The sequence below is a fragment of the Mirounga angustirostris genome, unplaced genomic scaffold, assembly GCF_029215605.1.
Source record: "Mirounga angustirostris isolate CCGP_5_RB_7025 unplaced genomic scaffold, mMirAng1.0.hap1 SCAF_5, whole genome shotgun sequence".
In the NCBI taxonomy this organism is placed as follows: domain Eukaryota; kingdom Metazoa; phylum Chordata; class Mammalia; order Carnivora; family Phocidae; genus Mirounga; species Mirounga angustirostris.
This window is the reverse complement of record NW_026991713.1, coordinates 146,582,752-146,597,281: the sequence shown is the minus strand read 5'-3', so window position 1 is coordinate 146,597,281 and position 14,530 is coordinate 146,582,752. Positions and strand designations below refer to the sequence as shown.

Below are 14,530 nucleotides of genomic sequence, written 5' to 3'. Positions count from 1 at the left end.
AGTTCACCAAAATGTAGAAACTAACACATAAATAACAAATAAGTCAAAAAAGAAATCATAAGGGAAATTAGGGGGGAAAAAAGGTTTAGAACAAAGTCAGTTGCATTTTTTTTACAGAGCTGGCACAGCCTAAATGTTTGTGTCCCTCAGTTAAGTCATGACAGAGAAGTAGTGGAGGGGATGCTAGCTCATCCTCACTTACCTGAATTATATTCAGCTGTTTCATTAACTCCTGCAGGCAAGAAGAGCAAAAGCATTATAGCAAGGACATACTCTTGCCAAAGAAACTTCAGGTCTTTCAAGTCTTGGGGCTTCCCCCAACCCTTATGCCAATAACTTCATAGTTAATTAGTCAGCAATATTATAATTGTTTAAAAATTGCTTAATATAAATAGTTGGCAGGAAACTATTCCTGCCAGTTACATTACCAGTGTAACAGAGATTTAGAAACTTGAAAGGATAACAATAAAATAAAATATTTAAGCTAAAGGTATTTATTTAGTGCTCATAAAAGCATAGGTCTCCCCCCCCCCCCCGCTTTTTTTAAGTAGGCTCCACACCCAGTGACCTTGAGATCAAGACCTGAGCTGAGCTCAAGAGTCGAACGCTTAATGGACTGAGCCACCCAGGCACCCTGGTTCCTTTTCATTTGGGAAAAAAGGCTTTAGCACCGTTAGAAAAAATAAAATCAACTGAAATACAAACTTGCTCATCAAAGAACCATTTATAATTATAATCTGAACACTCCAAAAACCACATGTACAAGTCTGTATAGAAACTGGGAATTAGGGCGCCTGGGTGGCTCAGTTGGTTAAGCGACTGCCTTCGGCTCAGGTCATGATCCTGGAGTCCCTGGATTGAGTCCCACATCGGGCTCCCTGCTCGGTAGGGAGCCTGCTTCTCCCTCTGACCCTCCCCCCTCTCATGTGCTCTCTCTCTCTCATTCTCTCTGTCTCAAATAAATAAATAAAATCTTTAAAAAAAAAAAAAGAAACTGGGAATTATAAATTGGGAACTGGGAACTAGTTGCTTTACTACTATAAAGATTTAATCTATAAAAATAATATAACATAAAATCAACTTTAGCAATTAGTGTCATAAAATTATATATTTCCACATAAAAATAGAAACTAATACTAATGACAAGAATATAAAAAAAATTATTCCAGGTATTTCACCACTATGAAATTAAAATCCACTCCTCCTCCACAGAAATATACATGAAAAAATGTCCCTCCTTCCGTTGGTAAAATGCTATCAAAATAACTACAATCATTTGCATTAGTACAAAGATTTCTGGATTTGCAAAATAGTTGCAGTGACAAAAGGGATATTTTCTGACAGTAAAAAAAGTGGCACTGTAGATAAAATCTGCAAAATCTGCAAAGAAAAAAGCCAGTTTGTATTTTAAAAAGGTTTACACTGTTATTTTTTCGGTGCAAACATTAGAAACAGTATAGCACATCACAACATAGAGCCAAGGTTAGTCAGCCTTCTGAAATGCATACTATGCACGTTGTGTAGCATCTTTGAGGAGAGGCACCAACCTCCCTCATCAGACTCATCTTGTGCCTCTTCCATCTCACACAGTAACATCTATTCCAGGGATTCAGAGCTATCCAATGTGTCTCATATGCCATGTCCTGTCACCCTGCATGCCTCTCCACATACCGTTCCCCTTGTCTACAAAAGAATAATGCACTCCTTTGGTGAATTCTTCCTTTTTATCCTTCAAGGTCAAGATCAAGATCAAGGGCCTTTGCTATCCCTGCCCTGTGCCATCTAGCATTGCTATTTTCTTCCACTTTGGTCAGATGTTCTGCCCCAGACCTTCACTCTGGACTCAAAGCAAGCCATGTGACTTCCTTTGGCCAACAGAATGAGGTAGGAGTGATGGTACACCAATGTGGAACCTAGACCTTAAGAGACCCATTATGTGCTCTTCTCTGCCACTGCCATGAGGATGAGCCCAGCCTAGGGGCTGGAGGATGAGAGACACATGGAGTAGAGCCAGGTCACTGCAGTGACTAAGACAAGCTCAGCCTAGATCAACCAGTGGTCAGTCATCCCCCAGGCATGTAGATGGGCCCAACAGAGCTGCCTAGCTAACTCCCAGTTAACCCCAGATGTGTAAGTCATCTGTATGCTACTGAGGTTCTGTAATTTGTACACAGCATTACTGTGACAACAGACAATTGATACATCTCCTCTGAGAAGGCGTCTTTGACTTTTCACGGCAGAATGGCCTAGTTTAATGTCCTGGATCTCTAGTGGTAAGCTCTCTGAAAGCAGCTAAGAATGCAGGTCCGTAAGCTTCACTGTGTTCTTGCCTCATGGACTCCTTTCACTCCATTCTTAAGAACACCGCTCAAGTGTGCTCAACTCACCCGAGATCTGGGCCCTGGGACTTCAGTCTTCATCAGGGGCCCGTCATAATCAAATTCGACGTCGACTTTGGCTGCGGCTTGACTGATGTGTCTGGAGCCTGTAGTAGACAAAGATGGTGAGAATCCCTGGTAACAGTAGGTATAATGAGAACTCTGCCCTAACAGGTGCCCAATGTCCCCAACAGAGACAGTGCCAGGACCTCAACCCCATCCTAGCCAGACCACCCCTGAACATGGAGTCTGGCCAGACCTGGGCACCACAAAAACAGTGCAGATTCCAACAAATGGGAAAGCCCAGTGCTAGTGAAGTTGTAGGCAAATAGGTATGCTCATGTTCTGCTGGTGTATCAGCTAATGATGCCTTCTTATTCCTTTCCACTGAGCAATCTCATTTCAGGATTCATCCTAAGAAAATAATGGGACCAGTACACAAAAATGTATGTTACAAATATTTAGAATAATACTGTCTTTCAACAAGAAAACAACCTAAATTTCCAACAATGGATGGCAGTTAAACACAATATGGCATATTCCACTATTTCAGGGACATGGACATTTTTATTATTATTATTTTTTTTTTTGAGAGAGAGGGAGAGAGCACGAGTGTGGAGGGGCAGAGGGAGAAGGAGAGAATCTTTTTTTTTTAGAAATTAGGTAACTTTTTTTTTAATGTTTTATTTATTTATTCATGAGAGTCAGAGAGAGAGAGAGAGAGAGAGAGAGAGGCAGAGGCAGAGGAAGAAGCAGGCTCCCCGCCTAGTAGGGAGCCCGATGTGGGACTCGATCCCAGGACCCTGGGATCATGACCTGAGCTGAAGGCAGACGCTTAACCATCTGAGCCACCCAGGCGCCCCAGAAGGAGAGAATCTTATGTAGACTCCATGCTGGGCGTGGAGCCCAATGTGGAGCTCGATCTCACAACCCTGAGATCAGGACCTGAGCTGAAATCAAGAGTTGGACACTTAACTAACTGAGCCACCCAGGAGCCCCTGGAAATTTTGAACTTTTATGGACATGGAAAGATGGCCATAGTATTACCATGTGAAAGGTCCGATTATAAAAATTATCCAAATTTTGCCAAAATTTAATTTATACCCAAACTTATATCCAAATGTCTCTATAGAGCAGAGTTCCTCAGCCCTTAGTGCTACTGGCATTTCAGGCCAGATAACTCTCTGTTGTGGGGCTGTCCTGTGCACTGGAGGATGTTTATCTGCATCCCTGGCTCCACCCACCGGGTGCCAGGAGCACCGCCCCCCCGAGTTGTGCCCCTAGTTGTGGCATTCAAAAATCACCTAGGAGGAATAATCAAATGTCTAAATTCAGGGGGTCCCCGGGGCGCCTGGGTGGCTCAATCGGTTAAGTGTCTGCCTTCAGCTCAGGTCATAATCTCAGGGTCCTGGTATTGAGTCCCGCATCAGGCTCCCTGCTGAGCAGGGAGCCTACTTCTCCCTCTCTCTCTGCCCCGCCCCCCCCCACTCTCTCTCTCAAATAAATAAATAAAACCTTTAAAAAAAAACCTCTTTTAATTTTCAGGTGGTCCCCACTTATAGATGCTTTTTGTTAAAAAAAAGTTTGGGGCACAAGTTACTTGCTTGAGATCCATTTCACATTTCTGCATCGTAATAAATGTACATAGAGGAGTTCCCAGGCTAGACCCACAAGGCTTTTGAGCTCAGCATGTGGTGGAAATAAAGGGCAGCCTGAACCCCACGTCTTGATCCCTGACTGAAAGACATCTGTGCTGAACCCTTGATCCCTGACTGAAAGACATCTGTGCTGGACCCAAGGTAAGGGTGGGGTGACAGACCATCAGTAACCCCCAGAAATCCCTTTAATGTCCCTGCTCATCTTTGATCTTCCTGGCACGTAAGTGGTACATGGGAAATGTTAGTTCCTCTTACTTGGGTTGCATCAAACTAGGGAATCACATGTAAGTCGTATACATGATTTCACTTCTCTTTATGCAACCCTGAGGAGTACAGTATTGTTTCCATTTTATAGGAGAGAAAACCCAAACTCAGAGAAGCAAAGAACATGCTAGGCTCTGTTTGTCTCTCCCTCCCTCCCTCTCTCTGTCTCGCACACACACAGCTTGCCAAACTCTACAAAGCCATATTAGAAAACATATTTAAATTCATTCTTAATTTTCCATAATTGCTCTGGATATCAAAGAGGGTTTTTGAAATTAATTATGTAACAAAATATAGCCCTTTGAACATGAAGTCCAGTTAAAATCCAGTGCTACTCTTATTTGAAGGCATGAAGCAGCCAGCTTTTATTGTTTTCTGTTTGATCTTAAAATGAAAAGGGAATCCCTAAAGAGTTTGTCCCATTAGCAGAGCATTAAAGGTCGTGGAACATATCGATGACTTCTTTTTTACATTAAACGTTACTGGTCCAGACTGATTCCAGCTAGACCTGCATAAAACAAGGATGCACGTTTGGATAAAAAACAGTTCTTAACTGGTGCGGGTCCCACTGTTTCTAGTAGAGGGAAAGTGAAAAATTCAAAGTTGCAAGCTGTCCTCTAATGAGGACACACAGGTCCGCTCTTCCTTTCTCCAGAAAGTGTCTTGACACCATGCCGAAGCAGCCAGATTTCCTGGGATCTGGAAAGTGGAAATGCTGGCGCTGGAAGATCCCCAGTGGGAGCTGCAGCTGAAAGGGTCTCGAGAGAAATGACAGGCGCGAGTGGGGTCATGTGGGGCTATTGGTAAAAGGACACCAAGGCTGCGAGCAGACGGCAGCAGGGGAGTGGAGAGAGGGCGAGAACCCATCCCCCAGGGATCAGGGAGGGATGGGGTATGAGATGGGGAAGCTGAGGGACAGGTCTGTATGAAGAGCTGCATCGGTTCCTACCATGTGCCAAGTCTTCGTGGGTGTGGACGAAAGAGGGCCAGGGCCTCTGGGCAGAGATCCTGAAAACCACAGCCTGGTAAGTTTGCTGGCAACAGGGCTATCGAACACGGGATGATGGGGCAGCTAGCACGGATTCAGCCCCCACTGTGTGCTAGGCAGACCCTACCCAGGCGAACTCCCATCTACTGTTTTTATTTATCCACAACCCTCTCGAGAGATGGTTCTCAGGTTATAGATGAGGAGCAGAGAGGTTAAGCAACTTTCCCAAGGCCACATAGCAAGTCAGTTGCAGAGCCAGGATTTGAACCCAGGTCCGATGCTTTTGCTTTTCTATCTCAATCGTGACTTTTTGTAGAGGAAAATAACCAAATACCAACACAACAAATATTCTCTTGCGTATTTTTTTTTACGGTGGGCTCCACGCCCAACGTAGGCTTGAGCTCATGACCCTGAGATCAAGAGTCGCACACTCTACAGACTGAGCCAGGTGCCCCCGAGTATTCTTTTAATGATGGTATATAATCATGGTATATAAACCACAGGAGAAAACAACCAGATTTCCTTTCCTGGGATCTCTCACAACAGGTCACACGAGCAGAGGTGTCCATTCATCAGGAGTTCATGGTGAGCATACCCAACAGCATCCCAAGCACTTTCCATGGACTGTCTCACTTAAGCCTCACAACCCCCTGGGAGGTAGATGTCATGATCATTCCCATGTTACAGGTGAAGACACTGAAGCTCAGAAAGGTCAACTAGTTTGCCCAAGGTCACATAGCTGGTAAGCGGCTAAGCTGAGAATTTGTCCTTCAGACCTCTCCTTTCCCAGAGACTATCTTTCATCTCATCTAGTGCCGGGCTCTGAAATGAGACATTTGCAGCAAAACAACTCACTTCCTTCAAAGACAAATTCCTAGAGGCACAAAGAAGCAAAGAAAGTTTGAATTAATACTGAACTACCCAGCATTTTCATTCATGAACGAAGCAGCACAGCCAGGAGGCAGGCGTGTGCCTCAATACCTGAGACCCTGCAAGGTGAGGGGGTGGTCCACCCAGCCCTCTGGGTCTGATGACGATGCCTGCCACCCTCGGGGCCTCGCCAATCCAGAGTCAATGTTTAATTCCAAACTATAAAAACAGCCATCAAATGTTTTTACTGTTCTCTTGATCTTTAGAGTGAGAGTAATAAACGAATGCCAGTTTCCCAAACAGCAAGGTCTCTGTATGTGAGCCTGGCCAAAGTCAAAGTCAAGTTCAATTGGAGTTGTATGCTCTGCTTTCCTTTAAAAAATCTTGTCCTCCCTCCCCCCCAAGTGTCCACCCTACTTATTATTTTTTTAACCAATTAAGATCTATAATATCTGGAGAATACTAGTAGCATAAATTACTACATGCTGTCCCAGAGAAGTATCATTCCTTAAAATCTGTTTAATTCTGATAAACCTCCAGTAAGAACTTCAAGTGTAACCTATCATCCCATAGAGATGCCCAGACTTGCGTTTGGGGTGCGCCTGGCTGGATACCACTTCCTCCCTGCTTCTCTGGGGAAGGGAAGACCACGGCCTCTGCTCGGGGCCGATGTGAAATTAGTTCAACTAATGACCTCCCAAGATGGGAGGCAAAAAACTTCATGAATCAGTTTTGCTGTTATCCTCAGCACGTCATCCTGTGTCCTGTTTGGATCCTTCCCTAGCCATGAAAAGAGCATCACACTTCTTCCAGCGACATCTCAGGATTTGAAAGTTTGGGTCCATGTGGTCAGCGAGCAGATGTGTTGAATGATCTACAAACGCCAAATATCAGAGGGCAACAGTGCCACCTTTTTTTTTTTTTTAAAGATTTTATTTATTTATTTGAGAGAAAGAGAGAATGAGAGGGAGAGAGAGAGCATGAGAGGGAGGAGGGTCAGAGGGAGAAGCAGACTCCCTGCCGAGCAGGGAGCCCGATGCGGGACTCGATCCCAGGACTCCAGGATCGTGACCTGAGCCGAAGGCAGTCGCTCAACCGACTGAGCCACCCAGGCGCCCAACCGTGCCACCTTTTGACAGCAGTAATTCTGCATCGGATTTAGCCTTGCAGCCTGAATACTGGCATCACGTCGGCCGGGATAAATCATACTTTTAAGGGTGGTCATACACATAATCATGTCTCTGTGTCCTCCATAAACTTGCAATCGATTGTGGGTCTGTGACCCCCAGACACAAACTTCTCCAGGCACGAGGCCACCATCATTTTTCCTAGGATTTTCCTACAGTCACTGTGTGATTGTGACTTTCACAGATCCACGCGAGGTCACCAGTACGAATACTGTAGGCATAGGCTGACTGAGCCGGGCTGGAGTCACTGAACACAAGGTCATACACCACCTTCATGCAAAGGATGGTTTGCTGGCCCTCTGGAGGACTCCGAGGAGGAGTCCCTTCTGTGCATCTCATGGTCCAGGCACGAGACCCAATAACGAGCCACTTTGGGGGCACCCTCCTCAGCTGTGGTGAGACAGCTGCCAGCCTGAGGACCATGGTGTTCAAAGACCTCGAGTCATTTATTGTTCTTGATGAAGGTGACCACAGTGCCATTTGCCAGCCCTGCATAGAAGATTCGCTGTCTACTATGGCTCTTCCCCTGTGGTTGCTCCACACGCCCTCGCGTCTGAATGCGTAGCAGCCAATGATGTGGCCACTGGAGCTAGTGTAAAGGGCATCTCCCCAGAGGTTCCAGCATCAGGGGGCAGCTCACTTTGGGGGTACGGCCCTCACAGACACCACGCACTTCCGACTCACCAGCTAGAAGCTCAGACAGTGTTCTCTGCTGAACAGGTAAGTTCTCAGGTATCTGAATTGCATTCTTCACTGAGGCTGGGTGCCCCTCACTGCGCCTTTTGTGACTCATCCTCATCTCCCGGCTCTGAGGATATTTGTTTTGTTTTGTGTTTAAAGATTTTATTTATTTATTTGACAGAGAGAGACACAGCGAGAGAGGGAACACAAGCAGGGGGAGTGGGAGAGGGAGAAGCAGGCTTCCCGCCGAGCAGGGAGCCCGATGCGGGGCTCGATCCCAGGACCCTGGGATCATGACCTGAGCCAAAGGCAGACGCTTAACCACTGAGCCACCTAGGTGCCCCTCTGAGGATATTTGTAAAGAGTTCTTTGATCCCTTCACAGAAGAGATCACCGTCTGAGTATGTGCCACACTCACAGGGACACCATCCTTACAGCAAGCGCCAATTCCTACATAGGGCTAACTTCATCACAACCACAACGACGCGTTTCTCATGAGTTTTGCTCTCTGGAGTCTCAAATACCCTTTTCAGATTGACTGGTTTCTCAAGAGAAACCAGAGTCAGAAGAATCGATGGCCACTGCCTGGAACTGAGGTTTAGGAGTTCCTAGGACTTCTCATCTCTGACACTCTTGTTCTGGACCACTTCTGCTGCCTTCCCACGTGGAGGCTGTAACTCTCCCCACTTTGGTTGACTTTCCTGTTTTTACTTCCCGTGCAGGGTGAACAGTAAATACATCCTGTCCAGTGTCACTGTTCTCAAGAACACGGGCAGCCCACAGAGCCTTCTTCTTCCTGAGTTTCTTTTTCCTCGTTTCCCCTTGTTCCAGCTGATGTCGGAATGGACTCCGCCTGTGTGCAGGCTGGTCAACTGGAGGTGGGGCTCCTTCTCCAAGGGGGGTTTCTGATGCAAATGACAATCTTGGAAGACCCACTATTGCCTTTGGGTGGCTCCTCACCTTTTTCACCTATGCTTGGGGCGGGGGGGCAGTTGATTTCGAAGAGCATGCGTCTCCTCTCTTCCTGGTGTTTCCTTGCTCTGTGGAGATCCTTGGTTCTCGGCTAAGCTCCTGGCAAGCTTCCATCAGCTCTGAGAAGGACGAGGTTGCGGTGATGGCTGGCTAAGCTGGACCATTGGCACTGTTCTCTCTGTTAGCTCGCAGTCATTCCTCGGACGCACTGCAAGCCACAGCCTCGTGACACGGCACTCACATTTTTGCATTCTCATCTTGTTCGGGAGACGTGGGTTCTCCTTTAACCTGAACAGAGGCGTCTGGAGCAGGAACACTGCCGCAGACTCGGAGAGCAGGGGATGTGGCTGCTCGGACAGGACTCCCGTGGGTGAAGGGGACCCAGAGGCCGATCCACCCCCAGGGGCTCTCCATTTCTAAGACCGGCTGTCATTGTGCTCAGTGCCAGAGGCACAGCTGCCGTCTGTGTCTGCATCTGCCAAACTGGAGACCGCAGGGCTGACGATGAACTTGACGGAAGAGGGCTTCCTTCTCCGTCACTCTTCTGGGCGTGCTGGTTCTCTAAGGGGGCAGGGAACTCTCCGGGCTGTTCAGGTCTTTTGCCAAATGCATCATAGGTATGGTATGGTCAGAGGAGAGTTGTGCACTATGTCGCCTCTGAGTAGCAAAGTTCCAGCCCTTTCTCCTGTTCTCAGGAAGGCAGCACGCCACTGATTTTTTTAACACACTCATGGAGAAAAATATCAACAATTTCACCACCCAGAGGTAACCGCTTTGCTGTCTAGTCTCTCAGACTCTGCACTCCATTTGCCAGGATAAGATTATCAATGATTTGGGGGGAGGGGCATGAAGCAATGCCATTGGGAGCCCTGTCTCAGCCCTGAGCCACCTTGTCTAATGGCTTCACAGTGATCTGATGGGTGCAGACACCACACCAACACCTAAGCACAGTGGGTGTGGTGAGGGCTGAAGCACCCTCCTGCTCTCCCTCACTCCGGGGAAGCAGGTGCCATGTTGTGAGCTGCTCTGTGGAGATGTCCATGTGGCCCCAAATCCAGCCAGAGCCACGGGAGTGAGCTTGGAAGCAGATCCCCCAGCTTCCACGTTGAGCCTTCCGGTGAGACTGCAGCCCTGGCTAACAGCTCAGCTGTACCCTCGTGAAAGACCTGGAGCCAGAACATCCAGCTAAGCTGCCCCCCAACCCAGATTCCTAATCCACACGAACCATGAAATAAATAAATAATTATATAAAATATTAAATAAAAAACATTATTTTAACCTGCTAAGTTTGGGGCTATTTGTCACAAGGCAATAAATAACTAATATAGCAGTTAAGGTTGCAAGTTTTGGGACCAGCCGGGCTCTCCGTTCAAAGCCTGGTTCAGCCACTTGCTCGCGCTGAGGCTCTGGGAAAGTGATATAATTTCTCTGAGTCTCCCTTTCCTCTCCCAGGGGACTAAATGGATTAAAGGTTAGCTGTCATTTTACAACGATTTCCTTATTGCTACTTGCCCATCGGCAGTGTAGGAGTGCACAGATTCCTGAATCTTTGCCAACACTGTGGTTTAGTATTAAAAAACTCGTATCTAGGGGCGCCTGGGTGGCTCAGTTGGTTAAGCGACTGCCTTCGGCTCGGGTCATGATCCTGGAGTCCCGGGATCGAGTCCCGCATCGGGCTCCCTGCTCAGCAGGGAGTCTGCTTCTCCCTCTGACCCTCCTCTGTCTTGGATGGGTGACCATGACCATGACCCTCTCATGCTCTCTGTCTCTCATTCTCTCTCTCTCAAATAAATAAATAAATAAAATCTTTAAAAAAAAAAAACAAAAAACCTCGTATCTATCAATCAACCCATCTATCAATCATCTATCATACTAGATATGTCAAAGTGATAGGCCAAAAGAAAAGAAAAAAAATCTCACGGTATGGTTCTCTCCATCTGGCACAAGTGTGCCAAAAAAAGATTCCGCTCTGGCCAAGAAAATGCAGAGCTGGTAACTCCGATTTAGTCACATCTGTCTTGGTTTTTCATCGTGCCTCCATATCCATGCTTGTAAAATGGGAGTTAAGCCACTCCCCGCCTAATGGAAGCATAAACGAAGAGCTTTCACATGAGCTGTTCCTTCTGAGACAAGAAATGTGCAAAGCAGGGAGGACACCAGTACCACCCCCACTTCCCCGAAGAGAAACGGAGGCTCACATCCTGCCCACTGGTCAGGCTCACTTGGTGAAATGGGGCCCAGTAGTAGGAGTCTTGACCCATGCTCTTTCCTGGTTTTCTCCTTGGGAAGGCTCCGTTGTCCGTGAGAATGACCTGCAAAGGCGGAGCCACGCTCTCTCGTCACTGGTGTATCCTCAGCGCCTGGCCCAGTGCTCGGCACCCAGCAGGTGCTCCATAGTACTAGCTAGGGAGGACTCTCCCTCCTGCTTGGAGCACCCCATACCTGCACCATTGCTCAGGTTTCGGTTTATTTTTAACATAATAATGGGTCAGCATTAATATGCTTCTCTTATAATTGCGTAAAACAAGACAAAACCTCAAAACCTAACTCCTCAAGGCTATGGAGGTCAAGAACAAGGGAAGGCAGGAACTGTCACAGACCAGAGGAGATGACGTGACAACGCGGTGCGCTGGGGGAACAGGGGCTGGATCCTGGGATCCAGAAAGAGGCGTCAAGGGAAAGGCTGGTAAAATCCAAAGAGAAGTCTGGAGTTTGGTTAACAGTAAAATATAAGGCCAGCTTCTTAGTTTTCGACAAATGCATCCCAGTGATGTAAGATTTTAACTGTGGGGGACATTGCGGCACAGGGGACCTCTCTGGACTAGCTTAGTAATTTCTCTGCACTTGTAAAATCAGCCCAAGTTAAAAGGCTTATTTTAAAACAAAACCTGCTAATACTCCTGCGGGAGAGAGAACACGCCTGCTCTTTATCCTACCCAGGGTATAAACACCTGCATTCTACATGGGAACCAAGGCCACAGCCAGCACTTTGTCTTCAGAAGGCAGACGAGACCAATAAGAAAAGGACACAACGATGACAAGCACGGGGCTCTGAGAGAACTGAGACAGGCTTGGTGGGGGGGATGTAGGGTTCCCCTAAGGGGGTTACCACTAGCCCCTCTTTCCCCCAGAGCCCCAGGGAAGCACATGGGGGAGGGATGATAACCCAGTGTTTGCAGCTAAACTGACTTTGCTTCTCTGAGGCTCAGCTTTCTCACCTGCAAAATGGGATTCATGTGTGCCTTCCGGTAGGGCCACTGGGAAGGAGGTCTCACGGGATCCTGCAAGCTGATGAGGCTGGCCTGGCTGAGCTGCCTGCACTCAGCGAGGCAGAGAGAAACAGAAGCCCCGGAGAGACGGAGAGACATGGCCGCGGAGTGGGCGGTGCTGCAGGCCAGCTGGGTGTGGGTGGGTGCAGGCGAGGGAGAGTGCGGTGGGGGTAGCCGCCTCCTATCCAGTACCCTGGAAGCCCACTTGGCCTTTAGGTCAATCACAAGGATACTTGTAGCCTTCTTGTTTTCTTGGCACAAGCTCAGCTATGTGTTTTCCCCAACAGTCCCTGTGAGGACAGGCCGGACCCTTCCGGCTGCTGGCGCTGCCACTCCAGGCAAGCAACGTGGCTCCAGGCCGGATCAGCTTCCTGTCCACCACAGAGCTGTTCATTCGGGGACAGGAGTGCGCAGCTGAGACGGGAGATGGAGGGGGGTGATGGGGACAGTTTTAGTGTGTGTGAGGGGGAGACAGCCCCAGAAATACTGGCTGGCCAGCCCCTTAACCCCCAAGGGCTCTCCCAGTCCAAGAATCCCCAGTCTGGATTGTGTTTCCCATCAGGACCAGTTCTTGCCAAGACCCCCCTCCACAGCTTACTGGGTGCGAGCAGGCTGTAGTTGTGCTGGAAGGTGCAGGCCAACCGCCGGCTGAGCAACATGAAGGCCATGATCCTCTCCTCCGGGAACAGAGGCCCCCTTCACACGCTTCCACCCTGGAAGAAACCAGAAATGCACAGTCAGGCCAGCCAAGAACACTTCCCTGCCATTTCCCATGTAGTTTCTTCTGACATCACATACTTTGCTTTCATACTGGGGATACACTTTAAAAACCGAAGGCCGGGGGCACCTGGCTGGCTCAGTTGGAGGAGCATGTGAATCTTGATCTCTGGGTCGTGGGTTTGAGACCCATGTTAGTTGTAGAGATTCCTTCAATAAAAGTGTTTTCATTTGACCTTGACCACACCCCAGGCAGGATCACTGTGCACATTTTCTAAGTGGAAACCAGAGCAAGGGGACAGAGCTGGCTTGAGATCCCTCTGCAGGCGAGCTGACCAGCTCAGTGCATCATCCACAGGGGACAAGCCAGCCCAATCTGTGAGGTGGGAGGGCTCATATGGAAGATTCAGAGCAGATGCAGTGGCCGCACAACACGAGAGGCTGGGAGCCCTGCTGCCCTGTCCCCACACTGAACACTGGTCCCCAGCACTGTCTGGGAATCCCAGGACCCCATGCAGTACCTGGTGGGCCGTTTTGGGGGGTGCATATTTCCAGTGTGACCAACCTTCTCAAGTTTGCTGGAGATGGAGGGGGTTCCCTGGATGTGGAACTTTGCTTTGGAACCCAGGGAGTGAGGGTTCTCAGCTCCCGTGCCCCAGACCCCTCCCAAGTCCTGCTCTCCCTGGCTAGACCTGCCAGTTGCCCATTGCTTTGTGGGCCTGGAACAACAGCCCCCCCACCTTGTTTTCTTTTTATCACCTCCCCCACCCCCTCCCCAGGCCACCATTCAATTGTGTTCCCCCTGCATCTTTTGGTTTGTGGGTTTTCTTGCTAAATCCCTGCTTTGTTATCTGGAGTGTGTATTTTCGGTTATATTGTGCTGGATTTCAGAACAATGATGGAGCCATTCACGTCTCAACTTCTGGACCCTGCTTCCTGAGTCCTTTCTGCATGCTGCACGCTGTGCTAAGCTCTTTGCATAGGGCACTATTAATATTCATTATTGTTATGAATGCGCACAATACTCTGTGGTCCCCTCTTTACAGATGAGGACACTGAGGCACAGAGAGGTGGATCTGAAAACAGATCTGTCTGACCCCAGAGTCGCTGAGTCCTAACACTTCATAGATGTCCATCCATTCACGCTGCAACAAAACACAGAGGAAGCGCCAACTAGGGGCAGCTGCAGGCTTAGCAGCAAGGGTGAGGACTGGGGCAGATGTCTGGCACCAAGCTCAGGACGATGTGTTGGCAATGCTCCCAACCCAGTACCCCAGAGCTAATGGGACGTGGAGCTGTATTATTAGAAGCAGAGACTAAACAAAGGAGGGCGGTGTTGGCACTGGTTTAAGGATTCACTCATTCCATGAATATTCATGGCGCACCTACTATGTGCCCCCCTCACCCTCTCCCCCCCCATGGGCACTGGGCACAGGGCACAGGGATCAGTCAAGTGCAGTGCTTGCCTTCCAAGCATGACCATGTCCTGAGCACCTAGAGGTGCTGCAGATACCACCCTGTTTCATCCCCAGAGCCCCAGGAGATG

At 48.4% G+C, this 14,530-nt stretch overlaps 1 protein-coding gene and 1 pseudogene across 2 annotated transcripts in view; both read right to left on the bottom strand.

The window, feature by feature from the left end:
• ABAT (4-aminobutyrate aminotransferase) overlaps window positions 1–14,530 on the bottom strand; it is an 81,692-nt gene that overhangs the window by 24,093 nt on the left and 43,069 nt on the right. For both annotated transcript variants that reach the window (XM_045874925.3, XM_064592513.1), the window contains exons 2-4: window positions 12,866–12,980; window positions 2,388–2,485; window positions 203–232 (exon numbers count right to left, since the gene is read on the bottom strand). In XM_045874925.3, the coding sequence (XP_045730881.1) occupies window positions 203–232; window positions 2,388–2,485; window positions 12,866–12,935 (198 nt within the window). In that variant the 5' untranslated portion in view covers window positions 12,936–12,980. The remainder of the gene's footprint in view (window positions 1–202; window positions 233–2,387; window positions 2,486–12,865; window positions 12,981–14,530) is intronic.
• On the bottom strand, window positions 6,818–11,449 carry LOC135364621 (zinc finger protein 106-like; annotated as a pseudogene).